General features: G+C 36.7%; 1 protein-coding gene across 2 annotated transcripts; it reads left to right on the forward strand.

Annotated features, from left to right (window-relative positions):
• Positions 1–5600: 5600 nt before the first annotated feature.
• LOC103409345 (QWRF motif-containing protein 2) lies at positions 5601–13099 on the forward strand. Of its 2 annotated transcripts, XR_011580527.1 has the most exons (7): positions 5601–7391; positions 9638–9757; positions 11277–11393; positions 11494–11583; positions 12213–12327; positions 12484–12591; positions 12685–13099. XR_011580527.1 is itself a non-coding variant. In XM_008348152.4 (6 exons), the coding sequence occupies exons 1-6, from the start codon at positions 5922–5924 to the stop codon at positions 12763–12765; spliced, it is 1986 nt and encodes a 661-aa protein (XP_008346374.3). In that variant the 5' UTR covers positions 5601–5921; the 3' UTR covers positions 12766–13099. The 2 variants fall into 2 exon arrangements, 1 of the variants encoding a protein (XP_008346374.3); XM_008348152.4 differs by lacking the exon at positions 12213–12327.
• The last annotated feature ends 1314 nt before the right edge of the window (positions 13100–14413 follow it).

The following is a 14413-nucleotide window of genomic DNA, read 5'->3' on the forward strand; positions in this document are numbered from 1 at the left end:
GAAATTATGTGTTTGATTCTTTTTCCAATATCCTGTGTATTCAAATAAAAAAAATTCAATATGCTAAAGTTACAAACCCCTCTTAGTATCTTTATATATAAAGCCAATGGCCTAATGAACAATGTTTTTTGGTGTCACAAGCTTCATAAAAAATAATTGGACAAAAATACCCCTCAAACGAGAAACTTGAAAAGCAATCCAAAATAATGCATCAAATATGACATGAGTATTTTCATCATTTTTATTGAGTAGATGACGAAGTCCATGCTTGGAATAAAAAAATAATAGGAAACTAATTAAAAAGGTTTCAAATCCTTGCATTTTAATAAAAAATCAACCACAGATTTTATTTAATGATAATGGACAAAATAATATATAAATAAAAAACACCACATGCTCTGGCGCGCATACACCCCAATCCACCCCCCATTTCCACACTGTGTTTCTCCTCATTGTCAGCTATCATTAAGACATTATTATTATTATTATTTATTTATTTATTATTTTGCTTAGAATAAGAGAAAGACTTCAAATTGAATTAGATTTTCCCAGTTTTATTTTTATGGTGTTGTTTCCCAATAGTATTCAAGATGACAAAAGATTTTTCAATGTGCTCGGGATACGGAGTGATACACCACGTCTCTATACAAGTGATGAGATTCTTGTGTTAAAAAATAAAATTTCCTACCACTTATATAATAACACGTGGTGCAGAAAGTTAAGATTGTAGGTGGAGAAGAAGAGGAAGCCGCAGATGGGCGGAAAATAGAATAAAATTATGTAATTGGTGTAGAAAGTTAAGAAATTGAAGAGATACAAAGAAAATTAGAAGAAGAAAATGTGTTTGGAAGGTTAGAATGTTCCAAGAAAATTCGAGGAGAGAGAAGAATGTAGTACCGTTAAGTTTCATAAATAGTGTAGTACTGTTAAATTTCATAAATAGTGCAGCACCATTAAATTTCATAAACAGTGTAGTACCGTTAAGTTTCATAGACAATGTAGTAAGTTTTATAAACAGTGTCGTAAGTTTTCATAAACAATGTAGTAAGTTTCATAAACAGTGTCGTAAGTTTCATAAACAATGTAGTACCGTTAAGTTTTATAAACAGTGTAGAAAATTTCATAAACAGTTTGTGTGAGAACGTGTGGGTTCGCGCGTCATTTTTTTAAATATTAAAATTACGTCTTTTTCATTAAAATTTAAGTTTTTTGTCATTTTTATTAAAATTTAAGGGGTTTTCATTAAAATTTAAGTGTTTTTAATTAAATAAAGTTATTGCATGATTTTTTTTATTAAAATAAACTTAGCTCAAATCCTTTTCATAAAAATTTTCAAAAATAATATTACAAATGTGCTACATTTTCTATATATATATATAACAGAGAGTGGGAGGTGTTCAGAGAAGGTAACAATGGAGTAAAATTACGATTTGTTTTGGAATGTTTTTCAAAAGGCTAAAAGTGTTTTTTAACACAAGGTATTTTTACATAATTAAAAGAAATTTTGACCAATAAAAAGCTAACTAAAAGTGCTTTTGAATTAATTATATATATATGTGTGTGTGTGTGTGTGTGTGTATTATAGGACACACTTACTTAGAGCCCACTCCATAAAATATATCAACTATCTAACCATCTATTTTATTGATCTTTCTTCAAAGATCATCTCTGTAAAAAAATCACCAAAAAATGAAAGGATATGATCGTCAAATTTAGTGATAGTTGTTTTAATGTTTATTCATCTATTTTCTTCACTATAAATAAATGTTTTAATGGTTTTTTATTTGTCTAAGTTTTTGCAAGGAGTCAATGACGGTGTATGAATGATAAACGGTTGGATCATTGAAAAAACAATTATGGAGTGAGCCCTAAGAAAGTGTGTCAACATGTATGCCAAAAAATATGCGTCCTTGATCCAATATATATTGTTGTGTTTGTAATTAAATCATTTCGAGCCTAAACGTTTACGAACAGACGTGATGTTCTTCCATGGACAATCTCAAAAGGCCTTAGCAAACTACAGCAAAGTTACCAAATGCAACTTAACTTCTTGAACAAAAGCCAAAAGGCTTTTAGGGTTAATGGCTTCGTGGCCTAAATAATTCTGCATATAGCTACACACCCAAACTATATTAGTTTTCATAACTAGAGTAAGAATATCGATCGTATCTTTTATCCTACATTCAGTTTTGTAGTCCTATTCTTCCACATTTGTAGCAAATAAGGGGTTTTCTTTTCCCAAAAGTCCTAACCCTTCAGCACAAACTTCAGAAGTTATTTCTCCGTAGGTAATACCTATCATCAGGTATAACTCCACCAAATTTACTCTTAATTCTACTGCACACCTTTAAAAAAAAAAGAAAAAAAGAAGACAATCCAGAAAGAAATTTCTCTTTCCAAAAATCAGCATAGCAATCTGGCCTAGTGAATACCTTAGCATAAAACGCATATTTGGACCATCTAAAATGAGACAAAGTTGGATACTTTAGATTCATCAGGAGGTCTCCAAATCAGTCTTGTTGGAGCTCAATAGTTCCAACAAAATGGGGGATAATAGTAATATATTAGAGTGTTAACTGCATCTTCTTGGTATATTGGTTCACCATTATAGTCTCCTGTCTCCTACTACACTTGTAGCTGCAAATATTTGTTCTTTTGCTTGATCGCTAGATGGAAATCTCACCATCCACAAAGTTGATGTCACATCCTGGCCCAGGCCTCCACCACATCCCGGGCTCAACTTTTCCATAACACGATATTGTCCGTTTTGGGCCCCGACCACGCCCTCACGGTTTTGTTTCTGGGAACTCATACAAGAACTTCCCAATGGATCACCCATCATGGGATTGCTCTCGCGCGAACTTGCTTAACTTCGGAGTTCCGATGGAACCCGAAGCCAGTGAGCTCTCAAAAGGCCTCGTGCTAGGTAGAGATGAGAATATACATATAAGGCTTAGATGATCCACTCCCTTGGACGATGTGAGATGTAACAGTTGACCTATAAATCCTGCAACTATGGCCTGAGCAATTCCCTTATCACAATTTCCATTCAACTTACTCGCATATGAGAACTTCATCATATGCCTCATGGTATTGACTATTTGATATTCAGTATGTCCATCATGTTCCAACAATTGATTTTCCATCATACTAGACTTTATCATCCATGTCATTTTCTTCAAATTATAAATGTATTGGTGATGGCCTTAGATAAGAATATTTTATTAGAGTTGTTCCTTCAACTTTTCTACCAAATTTTATCCTATAGTCCCGGTTTAGGCACTGTCTCAGTAGATTGCTCTTCTAAATTTGGGAGTTGGGTTTCAAACTTTCAACGATCACCGAATCTTTTAAGTTAGGAAGATATGATGGTTTAAACAAAGCTTGGCCGTGTTTATCTTCTTTTTTCTTCTTGTTATCAATGGAACTAGAAGTCGAACCCATCCACCTTGGTTCCCTAGGCTCCCATTTTTCAGAATTAAGAGGATCGCTATCTTTTCATGAATTATCAAATTCTAGATGTTTGCCTTCCAAAGGATTGGAGAAGAATGTTGGTGTAATTATTTTGTTGTATAAGAGCAGAAACTCCATCATTTAAAAAAGTGGTAGTTATTTGACTATCCTGTTGTACATTAGGTACTTCTTTATATGGAGTGGTTCCTTTTTGATTCACTTATTCTTTTCTGGCGGGTGGATTGCCTCTTCTTCTTTTCCCTCTTTAGTGACATAAGTTTTGAAGGCTTTTTCAACAACACTTGTACGCATATTCAAGGACTTCCATTTCATAAATTGAAAATGAGCTTTTATGAAGGAATGCGTGTTTTCCACAACTATAAGTTTTCTTAAACCATTCTCTTTTTAGTGTTCTTCACACTATAATCTATTTAATGATTTTTTTTTTATCAATTTCAAACTTAGGTATGACACAGACGTTAAATTCAACATCTGACCATGATGGTTTGGGTTAAGGGGGGTTTCTTAACGGAGCAATACTTTCTAAGGATTCTACCTTATATAACGGGATTTGAACTTCTGCACGAGTTTGCCTAAGACCTTCAAGAACAATTCTCTCATGATCTTGCTCATAAGAGTTTGACCTTGTTGTTCGCCTTCTAAACGCATTTGTTCGAAAAGAGGGGTCATGGCGCGTTTAAAGAATCAACGTTTAATTGAGAAACCAACGCTTAATCTAGCCATCCTATCCGTAGAAAATTGTGCTTCAACGTCTCTATCTTCGTATTGATTTATATGGCTAGGTTCTCTTTTTGGAATTGGTTGAGGTGGAGCTGCATCTTGCAATCTCTATCTTTTAGGTAGAGTAACTTCATTCCACTTTATCATTTTAGGATTGTATCAACTAGTGCTAAATTATTTTGAATGAGAAGAAAGCGAATGTGAAATAGCAGTTCTTGAAGATGAGAGAAAAGTTGGTTACACTGTTCATATTTTGTTTGTTGCTTTTTCACTTGAAAGGGAAATTATTAGGTAGATGGGATAATTTAACCACAAGTTATTAACTAATTTTCCTCTGGACCATCCAATTTCTTCTGAGATCTAATGCAGTGGTGATTTGGGATATCAATATTTACCCACAGAAAAGTCTAGGGTTTATAAGAAGAGAGGGAATATGTTGAAAGCAAAGGCATAACTATAAAACCTGAGAGTGACTGAAAAAGATGTGGCATCTCTCTCTCTCTCTCTCTCTCTCTCTCTCTCTCTCTCTCTCTCTCTCTCTCTCTCTCTCTCTATACAAAACTAATGCAATAGAATTAGAATGGGTTAAATGACTTAGCTTGCAAAAATGACACACTGCAATTTGGTCATCCTTTAGCTTAAGTTTAAGGATCATTAATTGATGTCATCAACCACTTTGTTTTTTGCTTGAATGCTGTTTTCATGGAGGTTAGCTAGCTCATTCCTATTTGTATGTATTTACCACATATAGAGGATTGTGCAACTATATAATCATTATACATTATTATTAATTGACCATTATGAAACTTATTTTGCTCCACAAATAGAGTAGAATTAGATACTATTACTAACTAATTATTTTGTGCAGTTGCATGAATAACTATGGGAGGTTTTGTTTAGTAGAATTAAAGGCATCGGGTGCAAATGAAGGATCCTTTACGCCAATTTATCATGTTTGAAAAAAGGTACAATATTCATTGCAAACGAAAATAATACGTACATTATTGAAGATATGATGCATATAATGGACCTCAATAAAAATCTTAACGAGAATTTCAACCCAATCAAAGAGAAAATGAGTGTTCTGCCCTAATAAAATACTAAGAATTATTATCTTCAAAGAGGTGGTCTAGAATAGTAGAAGTAAACCCCATAAGTAAAACTAACAAAATTGAAACCACAAATTCTAAAGCAACAATGAGTAAGCATACCATACAAATTTCGACGAGCAACTAATATCGTTGTATAAAAAAAAAAAAACCAATTTCGAAAATTTTGGCCTTGAACAAAATCCCATAAATCTCACATGTGGAGAAAATTGTACTCATAAAAATCAATAAAAAATAAAAAGTCTAAAACGTAATTAAATGAACATAAACACATAACGTTAACGTCCCTCCAAAGTTTCTCAGAAAAATATTTCCCAAACCCGGAAAAGAAAAAGCCCCACCTCCTCAACTCTCTCATTTTTCTCCCGGACGCACACTCACTCCACCATACTCTCTCATACACTCCCAAATCTCACCTCTCCCCTTACCTACTCTCTCTCTCTCTCTCTTTCTCAACCCACAACTCAGAGATAGCAAGGCTCACTGCTTTTCCTCTCAGAATTTACCCTTCTCCTGCAACTTTATAAATCTGCATTGCTATATTTGGGGAATTTACATGGTGGGTTCGCAAAAATTCATTCTCTGAGAGGCAATGTGAGGAGGATTTGAACTGTCCCTATGATGGTGGTTGCCATTTCCGAAGCAGCTTTGACAGACCCGCCGCCGAACCCCAAAACCTCATCGAACCACCGCTCACGGCCCCATCTCCAAAACCCATCAAGGCCTCCTCTCTTACCTTCCGAGAAAGACAATGGCTTCGTTCAGAGGCGACCCAGAGGCCGCCAAGTCTCGTCGAAATACATGTCTCCTTCGCCTTCTTCTTCTTCGACCTCGACCTCCACTTCTACGGTCTCGTCCTCTGCGTCTTCCAGAAGATGCCAATCTCCGTTGCTCTCAAGGTCCATAAACTCGGCTTCGAACTCGACCCCCGTTCCGGCTCAGAAACGGGCTCAATCGGCGGACCGGCGGCGACCCATTACTCCTCGGACCTCCGCCGGCCTCCCCGAGGCTCGGGTGAGCAATGCCGGTTCCGAAGTCTCTACTGCAACTCGGCTTTTGGTCACTTCCACTCGGAGCTTGTCGGTTTCGTTCCAAGGTGAGGCCTTTTCGCTTCCGATTAGCAAGACTAAGACTCCAGCCTCGCCGAGTGGGACTGCCGCGAGGAAGGCCACGCCTGAGAGACGCCGGTCGACCCCTGTGAGAGGAGATCAAGCTGAGAATTCTAAGCCGTCTGATCAGCACCGGTGGCCGGCCAGGACTAGACAGTTGAGCTCGGGTGGGACTAATAACTTGTCCAGGAGCATGGACTGCAGTTCGGACAACAGGAAGCTCAGTGGGATTGGATCTGGGATTGTGGGTCGAGCACTGCAGCAATCCATGATTGATGAGAGCAGAAGAGCGTCTTTCGATGGTAGATTGAGCTTGGATTTGGGGAATGCTGAGCTTTTGAAGGATGCTAGGCAAAACCCAGATGCTAATTCTGCCCATGAATCCTCTGTGCCGTGTGATCTCACTGCTTCTGATACAGACAGTGTTTCTTCTGGTAGCACTTCAGGTGTGCAGGATGCTGGTGGTGCCGAAAAGGGTCGAACCTTACCCCGTGGCATTGCGGTGTCAGCAAGGTTTTGGCAGGAGACTAATAGCCGGTTGAGGCGGTTGCAGGGTCCTGGTTCGCCTTTATCAACAAGCCCTGTGTCTAGAGCAGGGGCAAAATTCGTTCAATCTCAATCGAAAAGGCTTAATGGTGATGTCCCATTATCATCATCTCCCCGGACAATGGCTTCCCCCACTAGGGGACCAACTAGGCCTGCTTCGCCGGGTAAGCTTTGGACTTCTTCATCAATGTCACCATCAAGGGGTTATAGTCCTTCTCGTAGAAGTAGTGTTGAAAGTACCTTGAATAGGAGTTATTCTGGTCCTGCACCTTCAATCCTTAGTTTTTCTGTTGATACTCGGAGAGGGAAGATGGGGGAAGATAGGATTGTTGATGCACAATTGCTCAGGCTTCTGTATAACCGTTATCTGCAATGGCGGTTTGTAAATGCAAGATCAGATGCTACCTTCATGGTGCAGAGACGAAATGCCGAGGTATGATCTCAGTGCTATAAATTGCATTGCTTTCTATCTTTTTATTTCAGTAGTGTTTGTCCATGAATTTGTTTTTTTTGTTGGATGGTCATATGACTCCTATATATTGTTATCCATGTATGCTTCACCTCGTTATGTACTAATATCCATTTCTATCTAAGTAGCACGGTTGATGTTTGTGGTCTATGTATTCCATATTAGAATGTGAGCATCCAATTAAAAACCAATTGGCAACTATCTACTTAGTATGGTTGATGTTTGTGGTCTATGTATTCCATATTAGAATGTGAAAGCATCCAACCCAAACCAACTGGGAATAGGAGGGAGAGGCTTAAGTCATTAAACTTTAGGCAAGGCTTTAATTCCCCCATGTGAAATTCACACTCTCAAGCACACCCCCACAAGTGTGGGGTCTTCAAGTCTAGGACGTGGACAACACATATTAGGTGACGTGGGCTGTTTGGCTTAACATATGGTACCCTGGTTTGGTACCAGATTAGAATGTGAGCATTTAACCCAAAGCCAATTGGCATTAGGAGAGAAATGCCCAGATCATTTAAACTGTTTGGCAAGGGTTTGATTCCCCAATGTGGTATTTACACTCTCAACATTGTATATACACACTCTCAACATTGTATATACTTCTGACTAGTGTTTCGTTTCCCTAATAATTACAATGAGAAGGCTAACTTCTCTTTCAGCTTAATTATTTTGTGGCAGGTTCCTTTTGGTTTTTTTTTTTTTTTTCCTTTTTCTTCTTGAAGAGGACGTCCCTTTGTTCAGCTTGAGCGTGCCATTATATTAGTTCATTTCTGAGCTTTAATTAAGCATGGGAGATACAAATAAAAGGATATGTAATATTAATACAGATGGAGTCTGGGTAACACAAGGCAAATCTTAAATGAAGGGTGTCACTGTCATTGGTTATTACTTAAAAGAAAAAAAAAACTGTGCGGCTGCAATTGGGAGCTTGTGGAGTGAATAGTTTCGGAAAGTGAAAATCGAAAGGTGATCTGTGAAGTCTTTGAAGTGATTTTTATTGACCAATTTGTCTAGAATGGAGATAAAAACCATGGATGGCTTTGCCTTGCATGCATTGAAGAATTCTTTTCTCTTTCAGTTTCATAGACTCCGTTAATTGGAGTATTGTCATGTTTTAGGGCTTCATTGGTGTTTTTAGTACTTTTTACTAGATTGATTCATATTCTAAATTCACATCAAATAAATATCTGAACTCATGGCATCAGTTTCCCAAGTGTTTTCTTATACAGTGAAACTTGAAAAAAATTCTGTATGATGAAGTCAAATGAAGCACTTACCTGATGATTTGTTATGCAAGACATTATAAGCTTTACTTCTTGGCATGGTCATGCAAACCAATCTAGAACCAATGTCTTGTTAATAATTTTGGTTTCGGAGAATGTCTCACTTGATTACTTCATTCTTGTAAAAGTCACTGTGGAATTGAAGACTCAATATTAGGAGCGGAGAATAAGGTTATGGGGTTGTTTTTAATAGTTTCCTATGCACCAGTTCTTGTTGATGCTGAGAACTCGTTCGAAAGTGATTGATGCTGGTTTATGTATGTAAAGCAGATACATTTAAAGAGGGATGATAAGAACTGTATGATTCATGTGAGAAAAGTGAAGTTAATGTATCAAATTAATGAGCATCTGTCATATTGCATCTCAACTCAATTTAGAAACCAATAAAGTGTGATCTATTTTTGAAATGGTTTGATTTTGGAAATTTAGATCTCTGTCCTTTGCCCTCATCACATTATATTTATTAGAATAACTTCTACAGTTTTCATTTTTTATTTTGTCTTTGGTTCTCTTTTGGATTAGGTCCCTCGTCTAATTATCTGTCTGCCAATTTTATGGTTTCTTGTACGTTTGTTTGAAAATGCTGCTCATACCCTTACATGTTGAAGTATTTTTCTTTTCTGTAACTTTTTTTACTTCAACTTGTCTGAAAGTTTGAACCTTTCAAATGTTTGATCTTGGCTGAATGTAAGATTCTACAAGCCAGTATGCTTTTTCACTTACATTTGGTGATTTCTTTGTTTCTATATGAACCATCCATATATACAAAGTGACTTTTTACGTTGTGTCTGGTTTTGATTTTTTTTTTTTTTTGACAGTTTGCATGTGTCTTTTGATGAAATAAGTTAGTTGCAAAATGGTCAGGTTGGTTACTGTTTATGTAAATTATCTTATCTAAATTTGCATTTTCTTGGGTGCCAGAAAAACATGTGGAATGCATGGGTAACAACTTCAGAGCTCCGACATTCTGTCACACTCAAAAAGATCAAGTTACTCTTGTTGAGGCAAAAATTGAAGTTAACTTCTATCCTCAGAGGACAAGTAAGTTTCAGAGATTAATTATCTTGATAGCGCTTACTTTCTGCTCCAATCTAACATATGTCATTGACTGGCATCCGCAATGTAATAGTACATAATATGGTGCTGGTGGCATATTTTTTTCTAATGCTAAACTCATTTCTCTAATAGATTCATGTTTCTGAGATGTAACTAAGTTTTCTGCTGGCTGGCCTTCAATCAACCAAAACCTGTCTTCCACTTTGTTGTCTCCTTGTTAGAACTTTTCCCCCTTCTGGATTAGTGCCACTCTCTTTCTTTCGTTAATCTGTGCGGATGTCCAAAAAGCACTATCAAGACAGTGTTGATAAGATTGCCTATAATAAATCCTTACTAACTTGTACCTTGATTAGTGCAAGTTCAATGCTTTGTATTTAGGCATCCAATAAAAGGAATAATTTTGAAAAGAATCATCCGCCAAGTCCAAGTTTCTTTTTCCTACTACATGAAGTAGCTGTTTGGTTAGAGCTAACTTGGTGTTTATATGGAACCTTTTTGTATGTGTTAGCTTCCAGATTTCTGATAACCAAGCAGGAGGATCAAAATTTCTAAAAAATGCTCTTATTTTTATAATTTTATAATCATAATAGTATTCCTAAGGATGTATGCTCATTGTAATGGGAATGAGTTATTCTTTATTGACATTGGTGATGGTAGAGGGTGTTATCTTATTTTTTTTTTGTTACTCAAGACCTTTTATTGTAAAACGCCTGTTGATGAACTTTACTTCTGGCTAGCTTAGGGTCAATTAGGTCTCTCATATAAGAGGAGCTTATTTCCGGTAAAAACAGAGGTGTTTAGGAGTTGGGGCATACTATAGAAGAGGGAAAGTTATTAGTGAAATAATATGTTTTCTGTCAAGACAGTGTGCTACATCTTCAAAAATCTTTTGTAGGAAGACATGCAAATATCGTCTGCAAAGGCAATGTGAAATATCAGAAAGAAGGGAGACTAGACTGTTTTGGGATAACAAGGGCTTGCATAATTACTAACATTAACCTTGGTTGAGGTCCCGTTAGCCTCAATTGATTGCCATTAAATGATGCTTATATGCTCTAGACCTTGCATTCTTGCCAGAGCTACAGAGTTTGAAATGTCAATCTCAAATCTGGTCCATCGAATGCAGAAGGACAAAAATAACTCAACCCACTACTGTCAATGTAGGTGCTGATGAAGGAGCATCCGAAGTTCCTCAGGGATGTTCCCTGTGGGCGCGTGTCTGCATGTATAATAGTTATTGTCTTTCCAAATAAAGCTTATCTACCTGAGTTTGTATGTTATCATGAAATACTATTTCTTTTGTACCAAATTATTTTCTTGTTAATATTACAACTGAATACACTTGGTAAACCTATGATAGCTATATAATATAGTCACACCATGATTTTGCGAGTGTTTTATTAAATACATACAGCCTCTTTTTTTTTAAGGCATCTACTGTTTTTTTTGTTATTTATCCTGTCCTTGATAATGAATGAAGTTTTGTTGTGGTTGGTGAATGTAGATTAGTTGTTTGGAAGAATGGGGTCTTCTGGAAAAAGATCACTCTAGTTCTTTGCTAGGAGCAACTGAAGCTTTGCAGGCCAGTACTCTCCGTCTTCCAGTTGTGGGAAAAGCAATAGTATGTGGCTTCTTTTTACCCTTAATTTAATCAAGGGCACATCAAGGGACTAAAGGAGCCATTACTGTTCAAAAGACTGACAATGCTCATTTTATGCTAGGTTGACTTTCAAAATCTGAAAGAAGCTGTGGGTTCAGCAGCTGATGTGATGCAGACAATGGTATCCTCGATATGCTATCTTTCGTCAAAGGTAATCTATTTGTCTCTCTTGAATCTTACTTTCCTTGGTTGATGTCACTGTTCATGTAAAACATTTCACAAAAACATAACATTAACATCCTGGTCCTAAAGTAGGTTCATTTGCTTATAAGTTCTAAGTTTAGAAGTAAAATGGTGATTAATAAGTCACTGTTTCTGAACATTAGCCCAGGTTATAACCAAGTTTTGCATTTTGGTGAAACAAAATGGTATTGAGGTATAATATCCTTTTAGATAAAGGGGTAATTTGATTGAGGTCACTAAATTTTCTCAACATTAGGATTGAGTCGATCAACATTTTGTGCTTTTTAGGTCAATGAAGAAAGTTTAGCAAGTGGTATTGCCTTTTGTTGGAGACGAAAAATTTTTTTAGTACCTTAGTTGAAGAGGAAAATTGTTTCAGTTGACCTATGCTAGAAAATGAAGTGACCAGACCTATGCCGAAATATTAGTTGAAGAGGAAAATTGTTGCAGTTGACCTATGCTAGAAAATGAAATGACCATTGACCTATGCCGAAATATGAAATTATTATTGACCTAAACCAAATTTCTTATTAAATAAAGCCATTAAAAGTCTCTCTTCTCCATTGCAACACCTAGGTCATTTATGTTGTTTTTTAGATTACAAAACGTAGGCAATTGGATTGAGCTACAACAGTCGCTTCCTGATCTGATAGCAAGTTATTGGCGTCCACACCCCCAGCCGGATCACTCTTGTTTTTTGACAGCATGTGAGGTTTGATTCTGGCATGTCACCTAGCCTCTATGCATGTTGTCGATTGATTCCTGGTAGATAGATGTGTCTATGTAACCTCTTTATGAATAGCTTAACAATCTGCAAAGAAGTCGAAACTGTTTTAAGGAAGTTTCTGAAGCACTTTCCCTTTTACAGGTGGAGGAAATGAATTCCTTGTTGTGTGAACTTATGAAGGTTACTGCAACAGAACGGGTTGTGCTTGAACAATGCAAAGATTTTTTGTCCACATTATCCGCCATGCAGGTAATCTGCCCATAGTTTTCATTTTGGTTCTCCTTCCAATCTCTCACATTTATCCACCCGGTTTTTGAATTGCTTTCTTATCCAATGTAACAGGTCAAGGATTGTAGCTTGAGAACACATATAATACAATTGCAACGTGTACCAACTATCCGAAGCCTGATAACACGCGTGTAGAACTGATCTTATTTGACTACTCACTCCTAATGCTAACACATTACACGAACCTTTCCTTTTCCACCGGGTGGAGGCAGCAGAGGTAATAAGGATCGATCAAGTAGCTAGTTTTGGCTTCCGACATTGGCATTTGGCATTTTTGGAACCTGTTTGTGGTCTTCTGCGTCAAGTATCTCGTCTCATGTGTCTTTGTATCTGAAGAATATAGAAAAGGGTTTTTTTTTCCTCTCACTAATTAGCTGTATACAAGCACTCTTTTCTTTCCTTTGGGCCAAAAGGAAATGTATGTGTGTATATATGTAATGCTCTACGTGCCTCTTATTTTGCTCGTTTATTCGTTATTTTGCCAATGCCATCATTATATGTCGCGCGTATGAGTTGATCTTAATTATTCATGTTTGTGAGATCAAGTAAGAATGATTGTGATTAACTTAAACGATCATACGCGACTGATCCTATCATTCCTCTTTATGACTCTATTAATTAAGCAAATGCACCAACTGACCTCGTCGTATCCCAGGGCTCGAGATCACCCACATGCTAACCACCGTGCTCACAAAGCTTCCAATGGGAGGATAGGAGTCATCTGGGAAGAAGACGTTTGTCTTAGTTTGACTATTCGGGTCAACGACAGCCCACGTTAAAGTTCCAGCACACGCGGATGTGATCATGTGACGGCCACCATTAACACCCAATTGCCTCATTAGCTATTTTGGACTCCTAGCCCTTCTCCTACAAAAGACAAACTGAAACTGTCGGTTTTAAAACCTCGTATAAGGGGTGCAATTTGGATAAGAAAATACTATTTCCAACCGACTATGAGCTGAAAAGTTTTAAAATATTTCGTCCGATTCAATTTCGAAATCAAAATATTGAAATTCAAAACACTCATAAAAGCATTTGATAGAATTGTAATGAATTTGCACATTTCGAATCCGATCTAAAAAATTCGAGACTTGCTTAACTGCCTCACATACACTTAATTAGGTACTTATTAGCTTTGAATATGTTTCGTTTGTTATTTGTTATACAACATGCTCAAATATGATTATATTTTTTTCATTACAAATATATTAAATTTGGTTCTTGTTCTAACTTCTATTCTATTGCATTTTAGGTTTAACTATATTTTACGCTCTAGTGTTTTGGATTATTTTCATAATTGATATTTGAAAATCAGAGTATCAAACGGACAAACAAATATAAATTACGAATATTATTTAAGTAATCAAAAAACAAATAATGAGAATTGTTGAGACGGCTAGAAATTGAAGACTATATTTTTACTGACTTATCTTTTACAAGTTACAAAACATCATATTCTATATCGAAAATCTACCTCCTACATTGTTGATTGGGCCAGAAATAACAGCTTGGGCCAAGATGGGTTGACATGAGGACATCGGTTCTCGGTCCAATGAGTATCCTTTAGGCTAATTGGCTTGTAGTCCATGAATCTGATCAGTTCGACCGAGTCCTTGTGAAGATAGGAATGTGAAGAGATTAAGTATAGGCTGGCTTTGCAACATTGAAGCCCCCTTCAACTCAACAAAAAACTCAAAACGCACTACGTAAAAACTCTCGCTCTACGTGAAACCCTTCTCACACATTTGAGAAAAACACTAACTATCCTAACTTCCCTTTCAAC

The sequence above is a fragment of the Malus domestica genome, chromosome 05, assembly GCF_042453785.1.
Source record: "Malus domestica chromosome 05, GDT2T_hap1".
Classification (NCBI taxonomy): domain Eukaryota; kingdom Viridiplantae; phylum Streptophyta; class Magnoliopsida; order Rosales; family Rosaceae; genus Malus; species Malus domestica.

Bases quoted from the DNA above. Each gene is read 5' to 3' on its own strand.
- LOC103409345 (XM_008348152.4), top strand. From the start codon at position 5,922: ATGATGGTGGTTGCCATTTCCGAAGCAGCTTTGACAGACCCGCCGCCG. The intron at 11,394-11,493 runs GTATGTGGCTTC...ATTTTATGCTAG, and splicing joins CAGTTGTGGGAAAAGCAATA to GTTGACTTTCAAAATCTGAA. The intron at 12,592-12,684 runs GTAATCTGCCCA...CCAATGTAACAG, and splicing joins CCACATTATCCGCCATGCAG to GTCAAGGATTGTAGCTTGAG.